Raw genomic sequence first — 19,849 nt, 5'->3', positions numbered from 1 at the left:
CATGGTGGGATGTGCATGCAACGGCAGTGCAGTGCGGACCACCACCGCCTCTGCCGGGCAGCTGTCATGTCCGCAGAGGCTGAGCGAGGACAGCGCTGGGTGATTTGCATGTGTGTCCCACCATGCCTGGTTGAAACCTGTAGATCAAGATGCTTCCACAAGGCAGGTTTACGCTGAGAGGTCTCCAAATGTGAGGGGGGCAGCCCCCCAGAGCGGTGCCAGGTGCCTCCCCAAAGGCCATCGCGCGTCCCCAGGGCTCAGCCCCGCCGTGGGCACCCCAGCACGGCCTCGGGGCAGCTGGGGGGCTATGGCGAGCTCCAGCCCCACTGCCATGATGCAGGTGGGGACGGCCAGAGTGAGCCCATGGCCAACAAGGGACCAAAGCCCCTGACCCCCACGAGCTGCCACTCCCCATTGGGCTGTTGGCTGCTGAATCCACCCCGTTCTGCTCCCCTCGGGGATATAAGCCATATCCGTGTCCCTGACAGTGGGCAAGAGCTTCTCCAGGCCACCTCTCCCACCGTGGGATGAGCCAGGACCAAGACCCTGAGCTGGAAAACCAATGTTGTTCACTGCAGCTGGGAGAGGGTCCAGCAGCCCTGCCCAGTTCAGCCCAGTCTGTACTGGAGCACCGACGTGAGCTGGTGTCCCTGTCCCAGCTCCAACTCCCCAGCAGCCTTGTGCTCCCTGCTCCGCTTTGCTTTCCTGGACTCAGTTTTGCAGGGGTTTGGCACAGTTAGGCAGCGAAGGGCCTTGCATCTTCAGTGAGAGGGGCTTGCAGTGGAGAAGCAGAGCTCTGGGGTGCAGCCAGGGATGCCCTGGGCATCGGGGACACTGCTCTGGGGGTCCAATGCCTGGGCTTGGACCTCGGTGCAGGCCATCCCGAGCCCGGGGAAAAAAGTGCCAAAACTGAGCTTGCCCCGGTGCTGTCGGATGCTTTGGCAGCTCCCTGAGGCCCCCGCTTCCCAAAGGAGGTGGGGAGACGATGGGAAACTTGGTGGCAGCCACAGCCCAGGGGGTTCAGGTTGGACACGAGGATGAGCCCCTTCCCCTGGAGGGACGTGCAGCCCTGGGACAGGTCCTCAGGGAGGGACGTCTCCGTCCTTGGGGGAGGTTCGGGGCTCAGCCAAGCGGCGGTATGGTGGTGGGGGAGGTTGGACCCGAGACCTCCAAAGACCACTTCCACCACCACCTCGGCTGCGCTTGGCCCATGACCCGGTGCCCGGCCCGGCTGCTGGAGCTGCAGCTCGGCCAGGCTGGGTGAAGGCAGCACCAGGGCCATGCCGGGCTACAGGGGCTTCGTGGGTCATCAAGCGAGTGGTCCCGCAGGGCCATCTCCAGCTTTAATTAGTCCCTTTTCCTAACGGATGTGTCAGTGTCAGCAAACGAGGTCCTGGCCTGCTCCTGCAGCCAAAGGGAGAAGAAATCTCTTAATCTGCTTTTAATTAACGGGGAGCTGGGGGTGGCTGATGCCCCTTGGCCGGGGGCACTGGCAGGATTTGGGCTCTTGAATCAGTCTCGTTTCGGAGTCCATCCGGGCACTGGGGGGGGGTGTTTGCCTTACGTGGAAATGGGTTAAAAAAGAAGGAATTGGAAAGAACACTAAAATCCTCCTGTTGGCAGTTAGCAAGCGTGCACAGCCCCGCAGCTTTCCTTGGGAAGCAGGCGGAGGTGTGCACGCACGCCTGTTCACATACACATGCGCACGCCCTCATGTGCACAGCCCCATGCGCACCCCCCCCACCCGCACCCCCCCAGACCTGCCGCACCCCCCGGGGTCTCACCGGGAGCGGAGGTCCCACCTGGCTGGTTTCCATTCGGACTCTTTAAGCCTCGGGGGGGGGGGAGACTGTGACTTTAATACATAATTTAATTTTTTTTTAATAAAAAAGGGAAAAATAACCAACATATTAAAGCCATCTGCGCTGCCTCTGACCCCCCCCTTTAGTTGTGTGTAGTTAAAAATATATGGAGACATAGCTGTATAGGCCATGAGCAGTGCATGAGATGCAGCCACATAGCAGTAGCAGCATGGTTAAAGCTGAGTGCGGCGCTGCACGCTCTGCCCCACCGCTCGCCGCCACCGGCACCTCCGTCCTGACCACGTTTCTCCAGCGAGGCAGAGACGGTGACGAACAAACCTCATTGCTCGAGTGCTCTCCACCACCCTGATTACTTTCCCCCAAATAAAAAAAAAAAAAAAATCATGTAAAAGAAGAAAATAATGCCAAGAAGCAAAGCATGCCAAGCCAGGCCCGCCAGCGGAGGGTGAGCCATCACCGACGCAGCCGTGACTTCCATGTGTGTCTTGTTCCTGTATCTTGTCGCATTTATACTATGGCCGGGTAGCGGCAACATCGTGGCTTCGGCGTCCTGTGTCGCGTTGGTGCATTTCAGCGTCAGAGCAACTTTAGAAGCCATATTAGACCACGGTGTGCCGGGATCCCCCGGGGACAGGCCCACAGGTGAGCCGTGACCCCCTTCCCCCCATGTGTCCACCGTCCCCCCTGGTTTTGTGGGGCTCAGCAGCGGAGCCAGGCTGCCAGGACGAGCCGCATCGGCCACCGCCTCGGTGGCCACGGATGCCGCCATCACGCCGGGTGAGGGGATGGGGGCAGCGCTGGGCACAGACGCCGGGGCCGACCTGCCGGTGGCATTTCTGCAGTGGAAAGGCTGGGATGCGGCAAAGATCTGGTGGCGAAAAGGCTTTTCGGAGCGATTTGGGTTATTTCTGCCATGTCTGGTCGGGTGGTTTCTGTTTTGGGGATGAGAGCCGGCATTCCCCTTTCCTGGCTGCACCGCGGTGCAAACCCAGCCGTGCCACAGAGACGCTCGGCTTCAGTCTCCTGGGGTTAAAAGGAAGCAAATCCACGAAGCTTGGCAACAAGCTCGGCTTTCTTTTCCTTTTTCCCCCCCAGACCGGGGAGGGAGGAGCCAGCTCCTTTGGGAGTCCCAGGCTCAGGCCGTTCCTGGAGCGAAGGACCCCCGCGCCGGCCCCGCTCTGCCCCGTCCCGGCCCCCGCAGCGCTCAGCTCCGGCGGGAGGCTGCTTTTAAAGCCCCTTCCTCTCGTGTGGACTCTGTCGTTTTGGTCTCTTATCGTTAAATGGTTATTTTGTAATGATATCTGTCTCCTTATTAAAGAAACGAGCTGAAAGGAGCCCTGGTTCCCTTCTGGTCTTGCTGCTGGGGCTCAGTGGGGCGTCCGTGGCAAGGGACAGGTCCCAGGGCTGTGAGCCCAGGGACAATGGAGGGATGGAATCATGAGGGGAACCCCACGAGGGCCCAGGTCCCCCCGAAACACGAGTGTGCTCACACACACGGTGGGGATGTCTCTACGCAGCCTTGAGTCACGGTGCCCTGGCTGAGCGTGGCTGGCCCAGACACGGGGTGCAGGTGGGAAGACATCAAAGGTCCCCACCAAATTCTTCACCCCCAACACACACGGTTTGGTCCATATATTCACGTTTAGGTCCTGCCCTGCTTTGCAGAGGCGCTGGACACCCCTAACCCCAAGGGGAAGAGCTCAAGCTGCAGTAACCGCCTCCGAAGACCAAAATACAGAGAGGATTCTGTAGGCTCACTTGGGCAACCTCACTTGGGACAAAGGCTCCAAGACGTGGCACCAGCGCCCGTGTCTTTGCTACAGGTTTGTCCTGACCAAGCCCCTGAGCAGGGCAAATACAGGGCTTGGCACCATGGAGGGAGATGGGCCTGGACCCCATTGTGGTTCAGAGGCGTCAGATGGGACCCTCTCCCGTTCGCCTTCCCAGCTGGTGGGTGGCTTTCAGGGACGTGCACCCCCAGTTCCTTCATTTGAGCCTTCCCCGAAGAGGCAGGCAGGGGAGCGTTGCCTTTCCCGTGTTGTCGCTGCAGCAGGTACGTAGCTGCGGAGCATTTGTGCTTTTACAGATGATTGATACTGTCGTATGGAAATTTTGGGAGAAACAGGGCATTTTAGGCTAAGCAACTTGCAGCTCCAGAAAGATGGAAGCAAAGTCAAAGCTTCTATTTTATCAACTCTTATTTTATTCATTTATAAATACTGTTGTGTTTACAAGCATCATAGATGTGAATATTATTCCCAAACTTTCAAACACATAATACTTATAATACTATATAACAACAACCAGTAAAACAAATCATTCATCTCAGGGTTTGAAAGGCCACTCAAAAGTTGCATAAAAATACATTCTCTCCCCATCTCGTAAGCTAGTCCTGCTTCTCCAAGGAGTTTATTTACAAAGAGCCATCATCAAACTCGCAGCCACGATAGGCGGGTTCACCCCAAGCAATAAAAATGAATTCACCCCAAGCAATTGCTTAGAAAAAAAGCTTGTGTTCTCCAATGGAGATCACGTCTGGCAAATGCTCTGGTTCAAATAGGGATCAGTTTTAAAAACTGCTTGCTTTGCACTCTGTCCCAAGCGCAGAGTGCAAGGTGTCCTATTCGTTACCTCCTCAGTGCACTGGTTATGTCAGGCATTAAGTGAGACCAAAAAAAATTCATTCTCAAGAATTTGGTTTGCAATCGCATCGTCATCACGAAATACTCACAGCTTTGGCTAGTCAGCGAGACTAAACTGTTGGTGCGTCCTCTACCCTAGTCAGAGTTCAGGGGGATAATCCAGTGCTAAGCAGACACTTCATCTGAAGTGGTTTGGCTTTGCAAGGTGCCACGCAGAGGAATTAAGCCTTCCGCACCCTTTGCATACTGTTCCTTAGGATAAAACGCAATGAGTGTCCTGGTAGGAAGGGGCAAAACGTCAGTGCAGGATGGATTTGTCAGATTGGGTTGAACCCTCTCCCTAAAACAGATACCAGGCTTCTTCACGCTGCCAGGAACCTGCCTCGTGAGAAGAACAGGATCTTTAGTCTGAAATCTCATCCCTCGTCCTGCTGGGATGCACGACCCGAGACGCAGGCGTTGGCACGCCAGCGCTGCGCCAGCCACCAGCAGCCCCAGCAGGTGAGCATCTTCTTCTCTGCGCGGCACAGAAGGGACTGGACTCCTGTTTAGAGCTGAGAGAGCCCAAGTCTGAAGCAAGGAGTGGGTCACCAAGAGAAAAAACATCAAGAACCGCAGAAGTACTCACATAAAGAGTGCACCAAGTGGGAACGGCGTGCAGAAAAAGCATTGACCGGATCTCAAGACTTAAAGCTGTTAAATATAGCAGGGTTAAAATAAAGTAATATAAAAAGGATGCCTGGCTTAGGCAGTGCTTTGCAGAAACCCTGATGCCATTACCAGCTTTGGTCTCTTCCTCCCCGAAGCACAGCAGCAGAGGAAGGGCCTCAGTGTACCAGGAGAAGCGGCATCTCATGCCGTGCACAAACAGCTCCGCTGGCTGAAGAGCGGTGGAAGAGGAATCTCTGTCTAGAGCTGCCTGGGGAAAAACTGGCAGCTCTAAGAAGAGCTAGAGAGGTGGAAACAGGCAGGACGGGGAGGGGAAGGGGAAAAATGGAGAATTAGGGAAAAAAAAAAAAACCAAAGAAAAAAACCCAAGGGAGAGGAAAATAAACACTTTGCTTTCTGAAGCAATAACCAGCAAAAGGTTCCAAAAAGCCCAGGATTGACTGATAGAGATAAATTTTACCCTGTTGAGCAAGCTCAAGAATTATGCTCATGTTCAAGTATCTCATCTATCTCTCTCATAGCGGAAAGAGTCCCACCAGCCCAGCAGGAGCCACGAGCCCACGGTCAGCAGAGGTGCCCGGCAACGTAGGTAGAACTTCTTCATGGCAACCTCCAAGTTCAATGACCGAGACTGCAACTCTCAGCCAGGCAGAGCAGGGAAATCAAAGGACAGAGGAAATGAAAGGACAAATACGGAAGGATGTAGATGGGAAAGTGGTTTGGATACAGCAAGAAGTCTCTGAGAGGGAAGGTATCGTTTGAGAGGAGTCTATTAAGGGGAAGCTCAACAGATCTGATGACAGGTAACTGCTGCTATCATCAAAATCACACAGCACATAGAGGAGCCACTGTCTAAATGCCCATAGAGAGAACAATTTCAAACTGTTCTGAGTACGTATAACATTAAAGAGGGGGTTTTTTGAGGTTTCCTTCAAGGTCAAGGCTTATTGCAAGCTTTTGACAGATTAAAAGACTTTCATCCTAGCGATACAGTTACCAGCACGCCCAAGGGTAGCTCCTTGTCCCTCTGACACCAAGGCACCCACCCCTTTCCAAGGCATGCGGGAGGACAAGTGATCACTGCTTCATGCTCCTCTGCCTTGAAACCCAGCTGCGTCAAGCTTCTTCACCAACAGATGGGTGGGTGGGACAGGACGCTGGCATTCCCTCTCTCTACAAACCAACCAGTGCTGCCTTTCACTTGGTCAGCCTCCTGCTGCAAATCAAAGCAAGGTACCTGAAATACGAGAGCAGGCTCCTCTACAGGGCTCTGCCTTCATGAAGACAGCAGGAAAATGTCCCAGACGGCTGTTAGGACGGGGAGGCTGGTTTCTGGTGTGGGCACAGCTCCCTGCAAGGTGAGTCACGCTCATATGCACGTGAAAGCAGCAGAGGATCTCTAGGGGTTCAAGCTTGTCCTTCAGGAAGCTTGGCAAGTATCTGCGATACATCCTATCCTGAGGAGCAAGAGTCCAGATGCAATTAGCAGATGCTACTAACGGAGACAGGAGCCCTGGAAGGATACAGTGTGATACCGAATCACCCAGGCTGCGGAGGAAAGGCAGGGTGAGGGATAAGGGGCCTGATGCCAAGAGTCAGTGCTGATGTTACCAAACAGGTTCGAAATCTTATATTAAATAAAAGACTCCGTCTGCTGGGGTGAAAGGAGAAGGTCTCTGTGCAAAGCAGCTGTCGTCAGCCCGTTACAGAAATCAGCCCTGGTGGCTTTCACAGCATCACATTTTAACCAGAGTCCCACATCTCGGGTGGGCTGATGTGCATCCTCAGAGTCCCAGCCCATGTTCACATTTCCCACCTGTAAAGGGCTTGGATGTGCTGGATTAGTTCTTTAGGCGTCACTTTTTAAAGTAGGAGCTACCTACTCCAGACTGGAGTCCAACACCAAATACTGGGCTTCTGGAAGAAGAAGTTTTGGCAGCTCAAACCCAGTCCTCACGTCCTTCTCCCTTGAATAAAATGTCCGAGATATCACAACATGCTTAAATTAAAAATAATAAAATGGCAGGGGTGTGTGTTGTGGGGGAAATAAGGGCAGAAAGGGAATGTACAGCAAAGGGCAGGGCAAGGCAGGTGTGACAGATTGATCCCATGGCTGAAATGCTTGCTGTACTCGACAGGAGAAAAAGAGGGGGGTAGGGCTTGGTGGTGGGGTTGGCAGCTCGTGTAAGGCACCCCTCTTCGTCCTGCCTTTGCTCAGGATTCCTATTTGGAGAGCTTGCTGATGACACGAATGAGGGCTCCGTTCTCGTCCTTCAGCCTTTGGTTGTCCGACTTGAGCTCTGTCAAAATCTGCAGAGAGACAAAGACAAGGTGGGATTACAGCTCGGCGCTGCCGGCTGGACAAACCCTACGGCTCAGAGGGAACAGCAGGGATGTCGCATCCCCTCCACCCAGCACACTTTTAATGTTGATAATTTCTCCGTAACGTCTCCAGGATTTTTAGAAACTGGCTGTCAGGCATGGAGGGGTCGAGAAGGGACTCGAGCACAGCAAAGAGCCAGGGAGCCCCTGGAGCTGGGAAAGCCCGTGGTGAGAAGTGATGCCACGGCCCCAGCACCAGGTCAGGACCAGGCAGGGAGGACAGGAACCGTTTCTGAGCTGTTTCATCCCAAACCTGTTCCCAGCGGCTAATTAGGGCTCATCAGGAAACTATAAAGCTGGTTTTCCTGATGTGTTTTTTCCATTTTGCCAGGACTAGAGGGGAAAACAAAGGTCTGAAATTCTCACTCAGGACTGGACCTTGCAAAATCTCTTCAGAATAAACCCAAATCTCCTTGGGATCCCATAGATGTTTAATGCAAACGCGCATGCCACGGCCGGAGGACTGGTAGAACATACTGACACTGGAGATACCTCCTTGGTCCTCAATTTTGAATGCTGGAGCTCAACCAAGGGTCGCAACACAGACAAAAGCCAGAGCGCTTTTAATTGGAAATAGAGGAAGAAAAGCTTCGACAAGACCTTTGCAGCATTTCTCATTGGCAAAAAACCCTCCCGACTTCTCTTGCTTCCCATGCTGCAGGTGGGTGACCTTCAGTGGACTGTCCCCAGCCGTTCGGGGACTGGAAGGAGATCCCGCGCTCCTGTCTCGGGGTGTGACACCGAAGGTGTAACTCGCACCATGAGCACCAGCAGCCCTGAGGGCGACCAGCCCCAGAGCCCGCTGGAACAAGCCAGGGTGGAGCGGGGTCACATGCAGACATGAATGGCACTGGTATGAGCTCAGCGATGACTTCTCTCTACCAAGGTGGATCTTAGAGGAATTCCCCCAAATTCAAAATCCCCGCTAAACCTTCCTCCTCCTAAGCTGGAGTCTCAGCTCTGACCACAGCCTCCTGCCTGTTCCTCTCATCTGCAGCCCCTCCACGACCACCGCCACCGAGCGCAGGCAGCTCCCGGGGCAGACGCCAGCTCCCACCGTTCCTGCTGGAGCAATTCCCTCTGTTCACAGTCAGGCCAAGCTATGCCTGGCCCCAACGCGCCCAACCCCGTCCCCGCTGGCGCTGGTGGTGGATGCTCCAGACGGGAGGTTTTGCAAGAGAGAGAGGAGGGGGAAAAGGGCAGCATGGCAGGATATTGGGGAAAGGGTAAAAATACGTGATGGGCTGGCCAGACCTTCAGCTAGTGATGCTTAAAAGTGTCTCACTGGACCCAGTGGTGGTGTGACAGGCACACCTCCATGACAGGGCTGTCACCAGAACAGCAGTCACGGCTCCTTATGCAATTTCTCATGGCCAAATGAGAGGCATTGCCCATCACCAAAGTGCTCAGGAGCCCAGAGAAAGGGGGAGAGCACTTGCTGTCTCACTCTGCACTCCTCCATTTGCTCCTGAGCTTCATCGAACACCCACAACACAGCACGGTGCCTTCCAGTCCAGTGCACTGTGACAGTTCAACCACCTACTGGGGTCTGCAGATGGACAGCCCCTGTCCTCTCTCTGTCACTGCTTGGGGTGGCCTTGCAGTCTTGAATGTGTCCATCACTGCAATAAGGTAAGTGATACGAAGTTCTGCCACTTGCTTTGATAGAGATGATCTGTCACAGGTTCCCAGAAGCAACGTCAGAGAGCAGCCATCCCAGTTCTACAGCTTACTGGAAGCTCTGATGGTGGCTATGCCTTACACACATGCTTCAATGCAACTTTGGTGATTTATTCGAAAAGGAAGGAGCATAAGTACATGTAAAGCACGTGCTTCTTGAAAAGCTTCCCGGCTGTAACCTCACTCCATCAGTTTCCAGTGAAGCTTTCTGAAAACTAAAAATCAACCTTACAACATTTCAGTCCTCCCAGGCCCAGGGCATTCCTCCCTTTGAAGCAAAGCAGCCTCAAGTCCGGTAAAATGAACTGCACGTGAAGCAGGCTGGTAATGCAGGGGCCTGAAAAATGAAGCTTTCTAAATGTCTCATTGGAAATGGTAAGGAGGGATGTGGCACAGCCCGCAGGGGCCGGTGAAGCTGACCATGATGCAGCGTCGACATAAAGTGAGTTTTGGGCCAGAGGCTGGTCCGAGCAGCGGTGCTGTGTGTTGCCTGTGACACTGGAGAAGGCGGCACTTGAGAAACTACGCGGATTTTGGAAAATGAGATTCTTTGAAAAGCACCACTGCTGCAAGAGTGTGGTAAATCTGTCAGAGTTTAAAACAGTGACATTACTGTATAGCTGTGATGTCTACAGACACTGGTGAGACAAGGTTTACAGGTACCAGCAACATCTTGCGTTAGACCTACTAAAAGAGTTGAAAAAAAATCAGCAGAGCTTGCAGACATGCGGCTCTTCTCCAGCTCGGACACCAGCAGTGAATCACAAACCTATAAGCAAGCTGGGAAGGATCAGTCCACCCATGTCTCAGCCAGCCTGCACCAGAGAAAAGGCACGTCAGAGCAGATGGGTGTTAGCAGGGGGAAAGCGGTAATGCGAATATTTCCTAGGTGAAGAAGAGAGACTGGTGACTTACAGTTTGTGACACATTATTTCTCCGAGTCTGGAAATGGTTTTGCTCAATTTTCCCTCTCAGATCTCAAAGCACGTTGGGAAGGAGAATGACTTAAACTCACCACTTGTGAGAAGGAATGAGTCAGTGACAGGTTCAAGAATACTTTCGCAGATTTAAACCAGAAAGACGGTGAGATCATTTAATCTGACCATCTTGCACAATTCAGGCCTCATAACACGAACCGCCCCCCCCTCAGCCCCTGTGATACACGCATGGCCTTGAACTGAGACTCCCAGAAAGGGGAAGCCACAATTCCCCTGGTTAGTTTGTTTCTATGGTTAATCATCCTTGATATAATTTGTGTGCTAAGAATAGATTTTTTTATACCTTAGTGCCACTTCCAGCCCACGAGAGCACACGGCTTCTTCCTTTTTTTAAAAAAATAGCTATGTCTGAAGGGATCTGAATATCCCTACTAACCTGCAAAAGACAGGTAGGGCCCTGAGAAAGAAGCATTTACAGCTTTATTTTAGCACCAAACCAATGAATTAGCAAGAAAGGATGTAATTTAACTGCGTGATGTGCGAGGGCAAAGCTTACGGAAGGCTTGTCCTTGGATTTCAAACACTAATTGCTCTGCACTGAATTTAAAACAGAAGATGAAAAAAGAAAGCGCGCCTGGTCTGGCTCCTATTGCTTCACCTGCCTTGTAGCCAGACCGCAGGAGGCAGAGGGGATGCTGCAGCCTGTAAACTCGGACTCAAAGATCTCTGTTTAAAATGAGGGAAGGAGCTTGTCCTCTTTGCTCAAGTGACAAAGAAAACCTGCTGAGGACTGCCCAGTTGTAGGTTTTCTAAATATCACCTTCCTGTCTAAAATGTGCGCTTTTCATAACATCCCTAGAAATTTATTACATTGTTCATTCTGACTTTGGATAATCTTATTTGCTGGGTGCCAGCTTCTCACTGAACTAAGTCCAAATAAAAAAGAACTACGTTATGAGCGGACACACAGCATAAAACACCTATTTCGAGGTAAGGTAATGGGGAAGGGGCTGCTGGCTAACCCACTGGCACTGACAAGCCACCCCAAAGCCATTTGCCAGTGTTAAGCCACAGGGAAGCAGCTGACCCATCGCTCCTCAGCAGCCACCTCGGTGCCATCCACCCAGCCCTACGCCCTCGCCTCAAGGCAGGGAGCACATCCTCCTATTTCTCTCCCAGATGATGGGCTCCACATGGACAAGGCAACCCCCCCCAGCGCGGTCGGTTAGTAAAACGGCGAGGTCAGCATCATCTGCCAAGCAGAGCGAAAGGCAGCGGGACTGAACAGAGCCTCCAGCGAAACCCTGCCTTCAGCCGGGCAGTAACACCATGCTTTTGGCTTTCGGAGGATCCTTTGCCACATGCTGCTTTTGAGCCACAAGCTTCATCAGATACCCTCGAGAGCAACGAGGCGAGAGGGAACAGCCCGGCCAAGGGAGCGGAGACCTGCCTGGAAGAGTGGAAGAGGGAGGCGAGATGAGCCGGAGGGAAAGCAGCTACAGCTCCTCTGATTCGGAGGGCTTGGCAGGCAGAGAAAGTCTGGCTACGACCCGGGTCAGAGCCCTGTTTTCAGCCAGCAGTTGCTCATTCATCTGCCTCAGAGTGTGAATCTGTTTGAGCTGGTGGAGATTCTGCAGAGAGCGAGAGGAGTGGACAGAAAAATACAGAGAAAACACACCACGAAGACAAAAGGGCACAGAAACGTGAATTTAGTCCACAAGCAGTAAAAGAAAAAAAGAGAATAAAAGAAAAATTAGTAGCAGTGAGTGCTGGATGGGCAGCAGCTCAGATGTGTATGGGGAAAGCCTTACAACACACTGAGGATGTTTTCGGAATCATCCCTTTCTCCAGGGGCCCCCAAAGCCTTTAAAAAGGTCAAAGAAAGGGATTTCCCACCACAAAGCAGGACAGTCTCTTGCAGGTTACATCCTACTTTACCCAGTGAGCTCCAGCAGCACACAGCCCCTGGACTTAGGAACTACTGTGAGAACTATCACCATTGACTTACCACCTACGCAGGCTTTGAAAACACTGCTGGCAACTGAGAATTTCTTTAAAACTCCTTTTCTTCATGTATCTCTAAAAGCTAAAGCAGTCTTGTGTAGCAAAGAGCGATCAGAGCTTCATGGGAGATTTTAAAGGCACAGACTGAAGCACCTGAAAGTGTCACTGTCCTACAGCAGACCGCCGAGACACGTACCGCGTCTGCTCGCATCCCTCGTCCCTGCGGCACCTGAACGATGCCTCTTAGGTCTGCTCAGGCTTCAGTCCTGCCAAAAGGTCTGGGGCGTGCGTGGGTTTTTCATCCCTGCCCAGATTCAACTCTTCTCTGTCACAGGGCTCAATTTATCTCTGATCTCCGGAGGTGAAAAGTCAGAACCTTAAACCGCTCATTTTAACTAGAGGAGTTTGAATGACAGCATCTTACACAGGAGGCATGTGAAAACATGGCATTCTTGGTTACAAAAGAAACGAGTGGGCAAAGGACAGTGTAGAAATCGAGCCCCAAAGCTGGGGCTAGCCCAGGTATAGCGGCAACGGGGAGATACAGAACATGAAAGCAATGAGGAAGGCAAAACGGGAAAATGGTAAAAGCCATGCAGGCATCACCATTTCTACAAGGACGACATTTTTGCCAGTGATGCTAAAGCGAAACCATGTGCTGGACAGTTACACCAAGCGCGGGTGCCAGGACACGCTGAGGGCTGCAGAGCTGCTTTCTGAGCAGCGTCCCATCCCTCCTTCCCGACAGCTCATCGGGCTGCACAGCCACGTGAACAAGAAACCCTCCTCCATGGTGGAGGGAGCACAGACACCGGGCAGGGGAAAGGCAGGAAGGGAAACATCTGTGAGAAGAGTAGATTTAGGTTCAAATGAAAAAATCCCAGCCCAGAACCAAAGCAGCTCCGTGAACCAAGGTGCTCCTCCCTGCGTCCTCTTACTTGTGAGCTTGCAATGGCACGGAGGAGACGGAGGGAAGGGTCTACTGGGAAGGGGATTCCTTTCTGCCATTTAATTAGCAGAAAGCGCTCAAAGGGAGGTCACTGTCCGTCCTTAATCAGAAGTAGCACGGGCACATCTACTGTGATACAAAGAACTTGCACAAACTTCCACCCAGCTGGCACGACGTGGAGCTGGCTGCAGTTAGCAATGAACCTGCTGCATCCCAGGACGTTTTGTCCAAGGGCTCATTCCTGCATAAAAGAGAAGCACTTCGTGTAGCCCCCATCCATCAGCTCGATTCTTAGCTACCCGAAAGCACTACCTCTGCTCCCCATTAAGGAATCAAGATACCTCATCCAAAAGCCTTGCAAAACCAACGGAAGCAAGGCAGGTGAGTGCAGGGAGCCAGCAAAGGATGGGGCTCGAGCCCCCCGAGGGCATCAAACTGACAAAGCAGCTCCTCCTACTTGGACTACACCAACGCAATTCTGACACTGGATAAATCAATAGGTCCTGAGACAGAGCTACGGCCAAGAAACTGCAGGAGAGCTTCAGGGACATCTTGGCAGCGAGATCCCCTCTCACCAAATCTCAGCCATCTATCCATCACTTAACCCGCCCGAGCTGTGCCGGCTCCCCCTGCGCTCGGTGAGGACACAGATGGACATCACACGTCTGTCCTGTGATAAATCACACCCAGGAGCTGCCGGAGGATGGTTCATACTGGAAAAGTAATTTCTTTTGGTGGTACTACGGATAATAAACGTCCTCTGTTTTATCACAGGGAACACAGCTGAGCATCTGGCTGGCAGAAAACGTCAAACATATGTAAAACGGGGTGCCACGCTACACGAGATGGAAAGGATTGTGATCGTTTTAGAGACCACCTTTATTCTTCCATACCATTATAGCACGAAACCTCAGCATGGCACGATCAGACACAGCTCAGCCTCAGCACGCTGCCACAGATGATAAAAAGGATCACTTATGTAAAAATGCCTGTGTGCTGCAGGTAGGACAGCCTTTTATTTATCCAAGAAACCTAGCAAAGGCTGGGAAGCTGGGACTGAAGCCAAGGGCGAAGACCAGAATCTGGACGATACCGCTGTGATTGCTTATCACTCTGCTTGATACTTGGCTTACCGAAAGCAGGTTTCTCAGTTCAGCTGTACCTGCCTTCAATTAAAGGATTTTGTGCCTGCAACACTAGGGGAAATAAAAATGCCCAAAGCATGCACAATGTACAAAGCCAGGAGGTGCAGTGCTGCTACGGAATAAAGAAGCTTCTGTGACCTTCAAGAAAAATTGCTGTGTTAAGTTGGGACCTCAGGCACTTGGCATTGAATTCAGTTCAGTGCAAATGCTAATTTTCTTTCTCCTTCCTCAGCCAAGTTGCTGTATCTCCAGTCAAATTCTGCAGTCACTTAGGAAAATGCTGCACCGCTCTGTCACCTTCGCAAGAGCAGGTCTGCAGGAGCAGCTCTGGCACCAAGGAGTTCTTGAGATTACCGAGTGTGTCCCGCTCCTCTCCATTTCTTGATTGCTTCATTAGCAGGGGTTAAACTCATGAAAGGAACAAAGCTCATTACCTCTAGCATAGCCTGAAGTACAAAGCATTTCTGTCACAGAAACCCAGGACCGTCCTGTGACCGCTGCTGTGCCTCCTCTTGCTAAGAAGTCAGCTGCAAGAAGAGGAAAGCCCTGGCCAGGAGATCTGATGCACAGAACCGGACACAGACACCCCAGGATCAAAAAGCTGGATGTGAGCCATGCTGCACTGGTTCAATTCAAAGACCAGTGGGAAGAATCCCAAACCCCACGGTATTACCTGAGACCTAATAACCTGGCATATTTGGTTGGTTCCCCTTGCTGCTCTCCACGTTAAAGGAAACTGGTGGATTTCCTTAAGTCACTATTCCTTCTGATTCTGCTCAACAGCTATTCAGCTAGCGCAAGCAGCAGGAATGAAAGTCTAACCAGAATTAATAGATTTGTTTTCCTGGCTCAACTTCCACAGTAGGGATTAACACAGACGCTCTGCGGAGGTTATCTCATTCTAGGCAAACACAACTGGGCTGACTATCCCGCTTTAAGGCACGATGAAAGTGGACACGAAAGTCTGTTTTCCTTATGGACATGTCCAGTTCAACGTTTTTATCTTCAGAGATTTTATACTCCTTTTCATTGAGTGGCTGTCAAAAAAGACATGTCACAGCACACACAGGTACTCACCACATGCTCCAGTTTTTGCAAGAACTAGTGGAAACGTAGTAGCACCCTAGAAGAGATATTTTCAAATTTCATGACTATTTATTCTACTAACAAAAGGCCACTTCGGTTGTTCAATGCAGCAAGAACACAGCAGGGAGCAAAGAGTAAGTACCACCCTTGAGGACCTGATAGCTCATTTTCAGTTAGACCACAGGCTCCTTCAGCTCACGCCTCCAGCACGTCTCTCGGGGCGATACAAGAACACGTCAAACTTCTAGCAGTGCTTCTCCTTTTGCACCATCTTGGCTTCCATCAGCCTGCAGCTCCAGACTACCCGAACCAGAGGCGCTTTGGCTGTGTCCAACAGTTCCTATGGGCACCTTCTTTCATTAATTGCTTTCCGAACCAATATAAATGTTTCAAAACCAACACGCCACTAGAGGACACCAATTTGTCTTTTTACTCCATGGACTGAGCTGGTTTGCAGAGTGACCTGCAAAGCTGAAGAAACACCACAAACTGCTACTGTCTGCATTTTCTCTTGAAGGCCATATTTCTGTAATTACAGGAAGGTCTCTCTGGAGTTAAAGGTTGCTACCTGTTCAGTGAACAAAGAATTTGGAATTTAGGCATATTCAGTCCTTTCCTCCTTCCCCTTCTGGCTAGCACATCCAAACTTATTTTCTCCTCTGCAAGAGAACAAGAGAGCCTTTACAGTGACTCCACCAAATCGTTCTGCTAGTTATTGCAGTAGAAGATGCAGCACAAGCCGACGGGTCCTTTCAAAGATGTATGCTTGGTAAATATATGAAGCTTCAAATAGAAACATAAAGTTGGAACCTCCTCCAGGGTGACAGAAAATGGTTTCCATCAGGGCACCGTGCCGGGAGAGCTCACAGCTCTCAGGTGGGGTCCTTCCTTCTTAAAGTAGCTTGGTCCCACCTGGGTCATGCTCAAAGGGAATGAAAGCGCAGGGCACAGAGCAAAGAGGGGCATTCTGTGAATACGAGCATTAAAATATAGCATAAAATGATGTAACACTGCAAAAATCAGTGTGAAGTTTTAGGTGTACTTAGGTGGCAAAACACACTGCTTCCTGCTCTGCAGTGCTCCCCGTTAGCCCCGTGCTCGCAGGGCATCCAAGCCACGGCAGGAGGAGAACGATCCTTCGAAGCAATGCCACGAGAGAGGGGAGAACGCAAAGGAGCAGTCGGTGGCGGATGTCTCGTGACAGCAAGCCATGCTGCACATTTCATCAGGAAGCAAATTCCTCTTTGCTGAAATCTATTCCAGGTTGACTTACTGACAGAGCCTTCCAGTAACATGCTTTAGGAAGGGAGTACAGAAATACGATCACTCTGTGTTTTTTCCTGGCTAGTGTGCGTGATCTCAAAAGCCAGCTTTGTCTTCTTACCCATCTGGAGAGAACCACAACGGCTTAACTTGGGCTGCAGACTATTCAGAGCACAGAGGACCAGCACACTGAAACTCATCGATGCCACAAAAGGTTAGTTTTGGAAAGCATTTAAGGAGAACAGCTTTCACAGTTCTCGGATCAAACAGCATAACAAATTAAACATACGGTGCAATCAGACGAATGATAATAGGACAGTTTTATTAGTATTTCATGTTTGGTGAACATGGCCATTAAAGTCAGTTCTGACTGCATAAAGGAACACGCTCAGAGGTAACACGAGTCCCTTCCCACGTACACCTTTAATATCCTACTCCTGGGTGACAATCCCAAAAGACATTAATACAAAGCATAAAACCCAGAATAGACAGAGTGAATATATTATTTCCTACCTTCATCTCCTCTTCCATTTCAGAGAGTTTCCGCTCCAGGGCTCGCTTCTCCTGTTTACAAGGATTCATAACAAAGATGGTCACAAGGATTTAGAAGAAAAACTTACAGTACATTTTCTCTTAAAGAAAAATAAGAGTCTTGTATTTCTGTAGGAGCATTCACTGAAAAGCATCTCAAAGTAATACACAGGTTACAACCAGGAGCTGATCAGATGGGACAGGGCAGCTGGTAAACCAGCAGGCGATGTGCGCTGGGCCCATTTCCGCAGATCCTGAGCTCTCTTCATACCCCTTCAGTGAAACTATCCCCCCACCTTTCGTGACCCCACTTTTCAGGACTTTCTGGTGTAATGTGATTTTGAGCTCTGTAGGTGAAGCCATGGATTTAACTGCACCCTACTAAAGGAGGCAATGAGAAAAGTCACCAAGCCCGTCAAATAAGAAACAGTGAACAGAGAAAGGTGCCTGGAAATTCTGCTTCTCCCAGATTAATTCAGGGCGTCAAAGCTGTAAAGCTGACTGCTGTCAGTATGTTTTGGAGACCGACAGTTACACAGGTAGGCTCTGCCACGTGAGTGCTGGTGGTGCCCTCAGAGGACAGCCAGAGCCCTTGCCTAGAGGGAGAGATCCAGACTCCATCGACGACTTTTTCAATGTGAGAGGGCTCAAACCGCCCCAGGAAAGCACACTGGGCAGGAGGAAACGGCAAATGTGGGTCAGGAACAGGCTTTACACTTTCTGCCCCACTCCTTTGCCCTCTGCAAAGAAACATGAGGCCAGGAGAGTGAGGAAAACACAGCTTTCGAGCGTGGCCAGGGACGATGGGATCTGGGTCACTTTTTGTCCACGGCATACTTCATCCAGGGATTCGTCAGTGCAAAATGCGTAAGCCATCCTGGAAGCAGTTAATGCCATCTTCACTGAGAACAGTCGGGCACTGTTCTTCTCTCTAACGCTCAGAAACCTGTATTTGTGGCTGTCGTGATCTTAATTTAACAAAAGCGATGCAGGACGTTGCCCCAGCTTGGAAGCATCGCACAGGTGGGAGATGGGACGTGTGTTGTGAGCTCCCTCTGGTTGGGGATGTCTGCTCAGGGCAAATGCTCCGATCCCTACACTCTCTTTTTTTTCCAAAAGAAAAGCTCCACCCGTGTCATGACTTCCCCCAGCAGCTATGTTCAGATGACAGTGATGGTTGCATGTTTGATAACCCCCCTCAGCCTGCTTTAAGCACACCTAGAAATCAGGCCCACGCGGATCATTGCTTTGAGAATCTCAGTTTCGGGGTTCAGACTGGTGCAGAGATGCTCAGCTGAGCTGACACGGCAGTGCCAGGGCCTGAGCATCAGCTCAGCTTCAGCAACCTCGGTAACTTCAACAGTCAAAGCCTGGCACCTGCGCCGGTAGGTATATCCCACACTTGTGCTGAGGGCTGATGTGCTCTGCCTAACTCTGTCCAAAGTGGGGATCGTGAACGCCACCTCCTCCGGACTGTATCTGGCAAATCCCAGGAAGTGTTTACACATAAATAATTAAGGTCTTTCATGGTAGGAATTGAATTTAAACACATGGTTCAACCATCCAGCAAAGCTCCTAAAAATTCAGGAGATGAAGCACTTTAGGAGGAACCTCCTCTTCAGGTGACCCTCCAACATGTAAGTGGACGTTACTGAGAAACTGGAGCCAGGCTCCAGCTTTAATCAACCACTGAGGTACGTGGTGGGAGAATGAGCGGTCATGGCCATCAACTGAAGCAGGGGAGGTTCTGACTAGATATTGGGGGGGAGAAAAAAAAATCACTATGAGGATAGTTAAGAACTGGAAGAAGGGGCTGCAGCTGTGGAAACTCAACACTCAGAGGTCTTCATGAAATGATGGGACAAAGCCCTGACTAACCTGGTTGACTCTGCTGGGATGCACTACAGATCTCCTCGGGTCCCTTCCAATCTGACCGAAGCTATGGTCACTTAAGGCAGAGGTTTAGCCAGACACTGCCCGTTCAGCTTAGCTTACTGCAGTGAATCTGACCGTTCAATTAAGAGGAAGGAGCATTCAAACATTCAGATTTCAAGTATAATCACAAGACAGACACCCAGCTAGTGTTTTGCCTTGTTCACCCCACCCCCAAAACTATCTTTATTTATAAGGACCAAGAATATTTTAAAGCATAGTGGACCAACAGTCTCTTAGCATGATACAGTACAATTCGTTGGTCTGCAGCTTCCCATAACAAAAAAAAGAAATCAGAACTAAGCTGATTTGCAAAGAGAGCAGAAAAGTCTCAGACACTGAAAAGGTCAGAACACAATTATCACTGTGCGCTGTTCCACAAGGCAAAAATATAACTTATCTTTTAATTAACACTTTCCTTCAAGAAATTACTATGCCCTGCAGAGCAACACGAGGCAAAGATTGCGACTCAGAAGAAAGCAGAGACACATACCCTTTTCTCCATCTCCAGCATGCTGGACCGGTCAGAAGTTTTCTCCTGTTTCTGCTATGTACATTAAAAATAGAAAGCTATTAAAACTGAGAGGAATTCACAGGATGCTGCACAAAGGCCTAGATAGCCTACAGATGCACTTGCCCGGAGAAGAAGCAGTCTTTACAGAATCACTCACACTTATTTCTGTGAAAAATAACAGTCTCCTCTGTAGCACCTTCCCTCCCAGGAGCAAAGTCCTTTCCCATGCTGGAACATGCACTGGCTTGTCATGGGCTGGTGCTCAGTTTCTCCAGCCTAGGAGCTGGTTTT

The 19,849-nt window shown here is 50.8% G+C and overlaps 1 protein-coding gene across 8 annotated transcripts in view; it reads right to left on the bottom strand.

The window, feature by feature from the left end:
• Nucleotides 1–4,009: 4,009 nt before the first annotated feature.
• Nucleotides 4,010–19,849, bottom strand: part of PPP1R12B (protein phosphatase 1 regulatory subunit 12B) — a 125,954-nt gene continuing 110,114 nt past the window's right edge. For 5 of the 8 annotated variants that reach the window (XM_050911236.1, XM_050911240.1, XM_050911235.1 and 2 more), the window contains 3 exons: nucleotides 19,538–19,591; nucleotides 17,095–17,145; nucleotides 4,010–7,444 (listed from right to left, as the gene is read on the bottom strand). In XM_050911236.1, coding sequence (XP_050767193.1) covers nucleotides 7,358–7,444; nucleotides 17,095–17,145; nucleotides 19,538–19,591 — 192 coding nt within the window. In that variant the 3' untranslated portion in view covers nucleotides 4,010–7,357. Of the gene's footprint in view, nucleotides 7,445–11,630; nucleotides 11,766–17,094; nucleotides 17,146–19,537; nucleotides 19,592–19,849 lie in introns of those variants that run through there. The other 3 variants (XM_050911239.1, XM_050911234.1, XM_050911237.1) reach the window with 1 other exon arrangement.

This window comes from Gymnogyps californianus, chromosome 27 (genome assembly GCF_018139145.2).
Source record: "Gymnogyps californianus isolate 813 chromosome 27, ASM1813914v2, whole genome shotgun sequence".
NCBI lineage: Eukaryota > Metazoa > Chordata > Aves > Accipitriformes > Cathartidae > Gymnogyps > Gymnogyps californianus.
The sequence above is the reverse complement of the archived record's forward strand: the minus strand, read 5'-3'. Positions and strand labels throughout refer to the sequence as shown.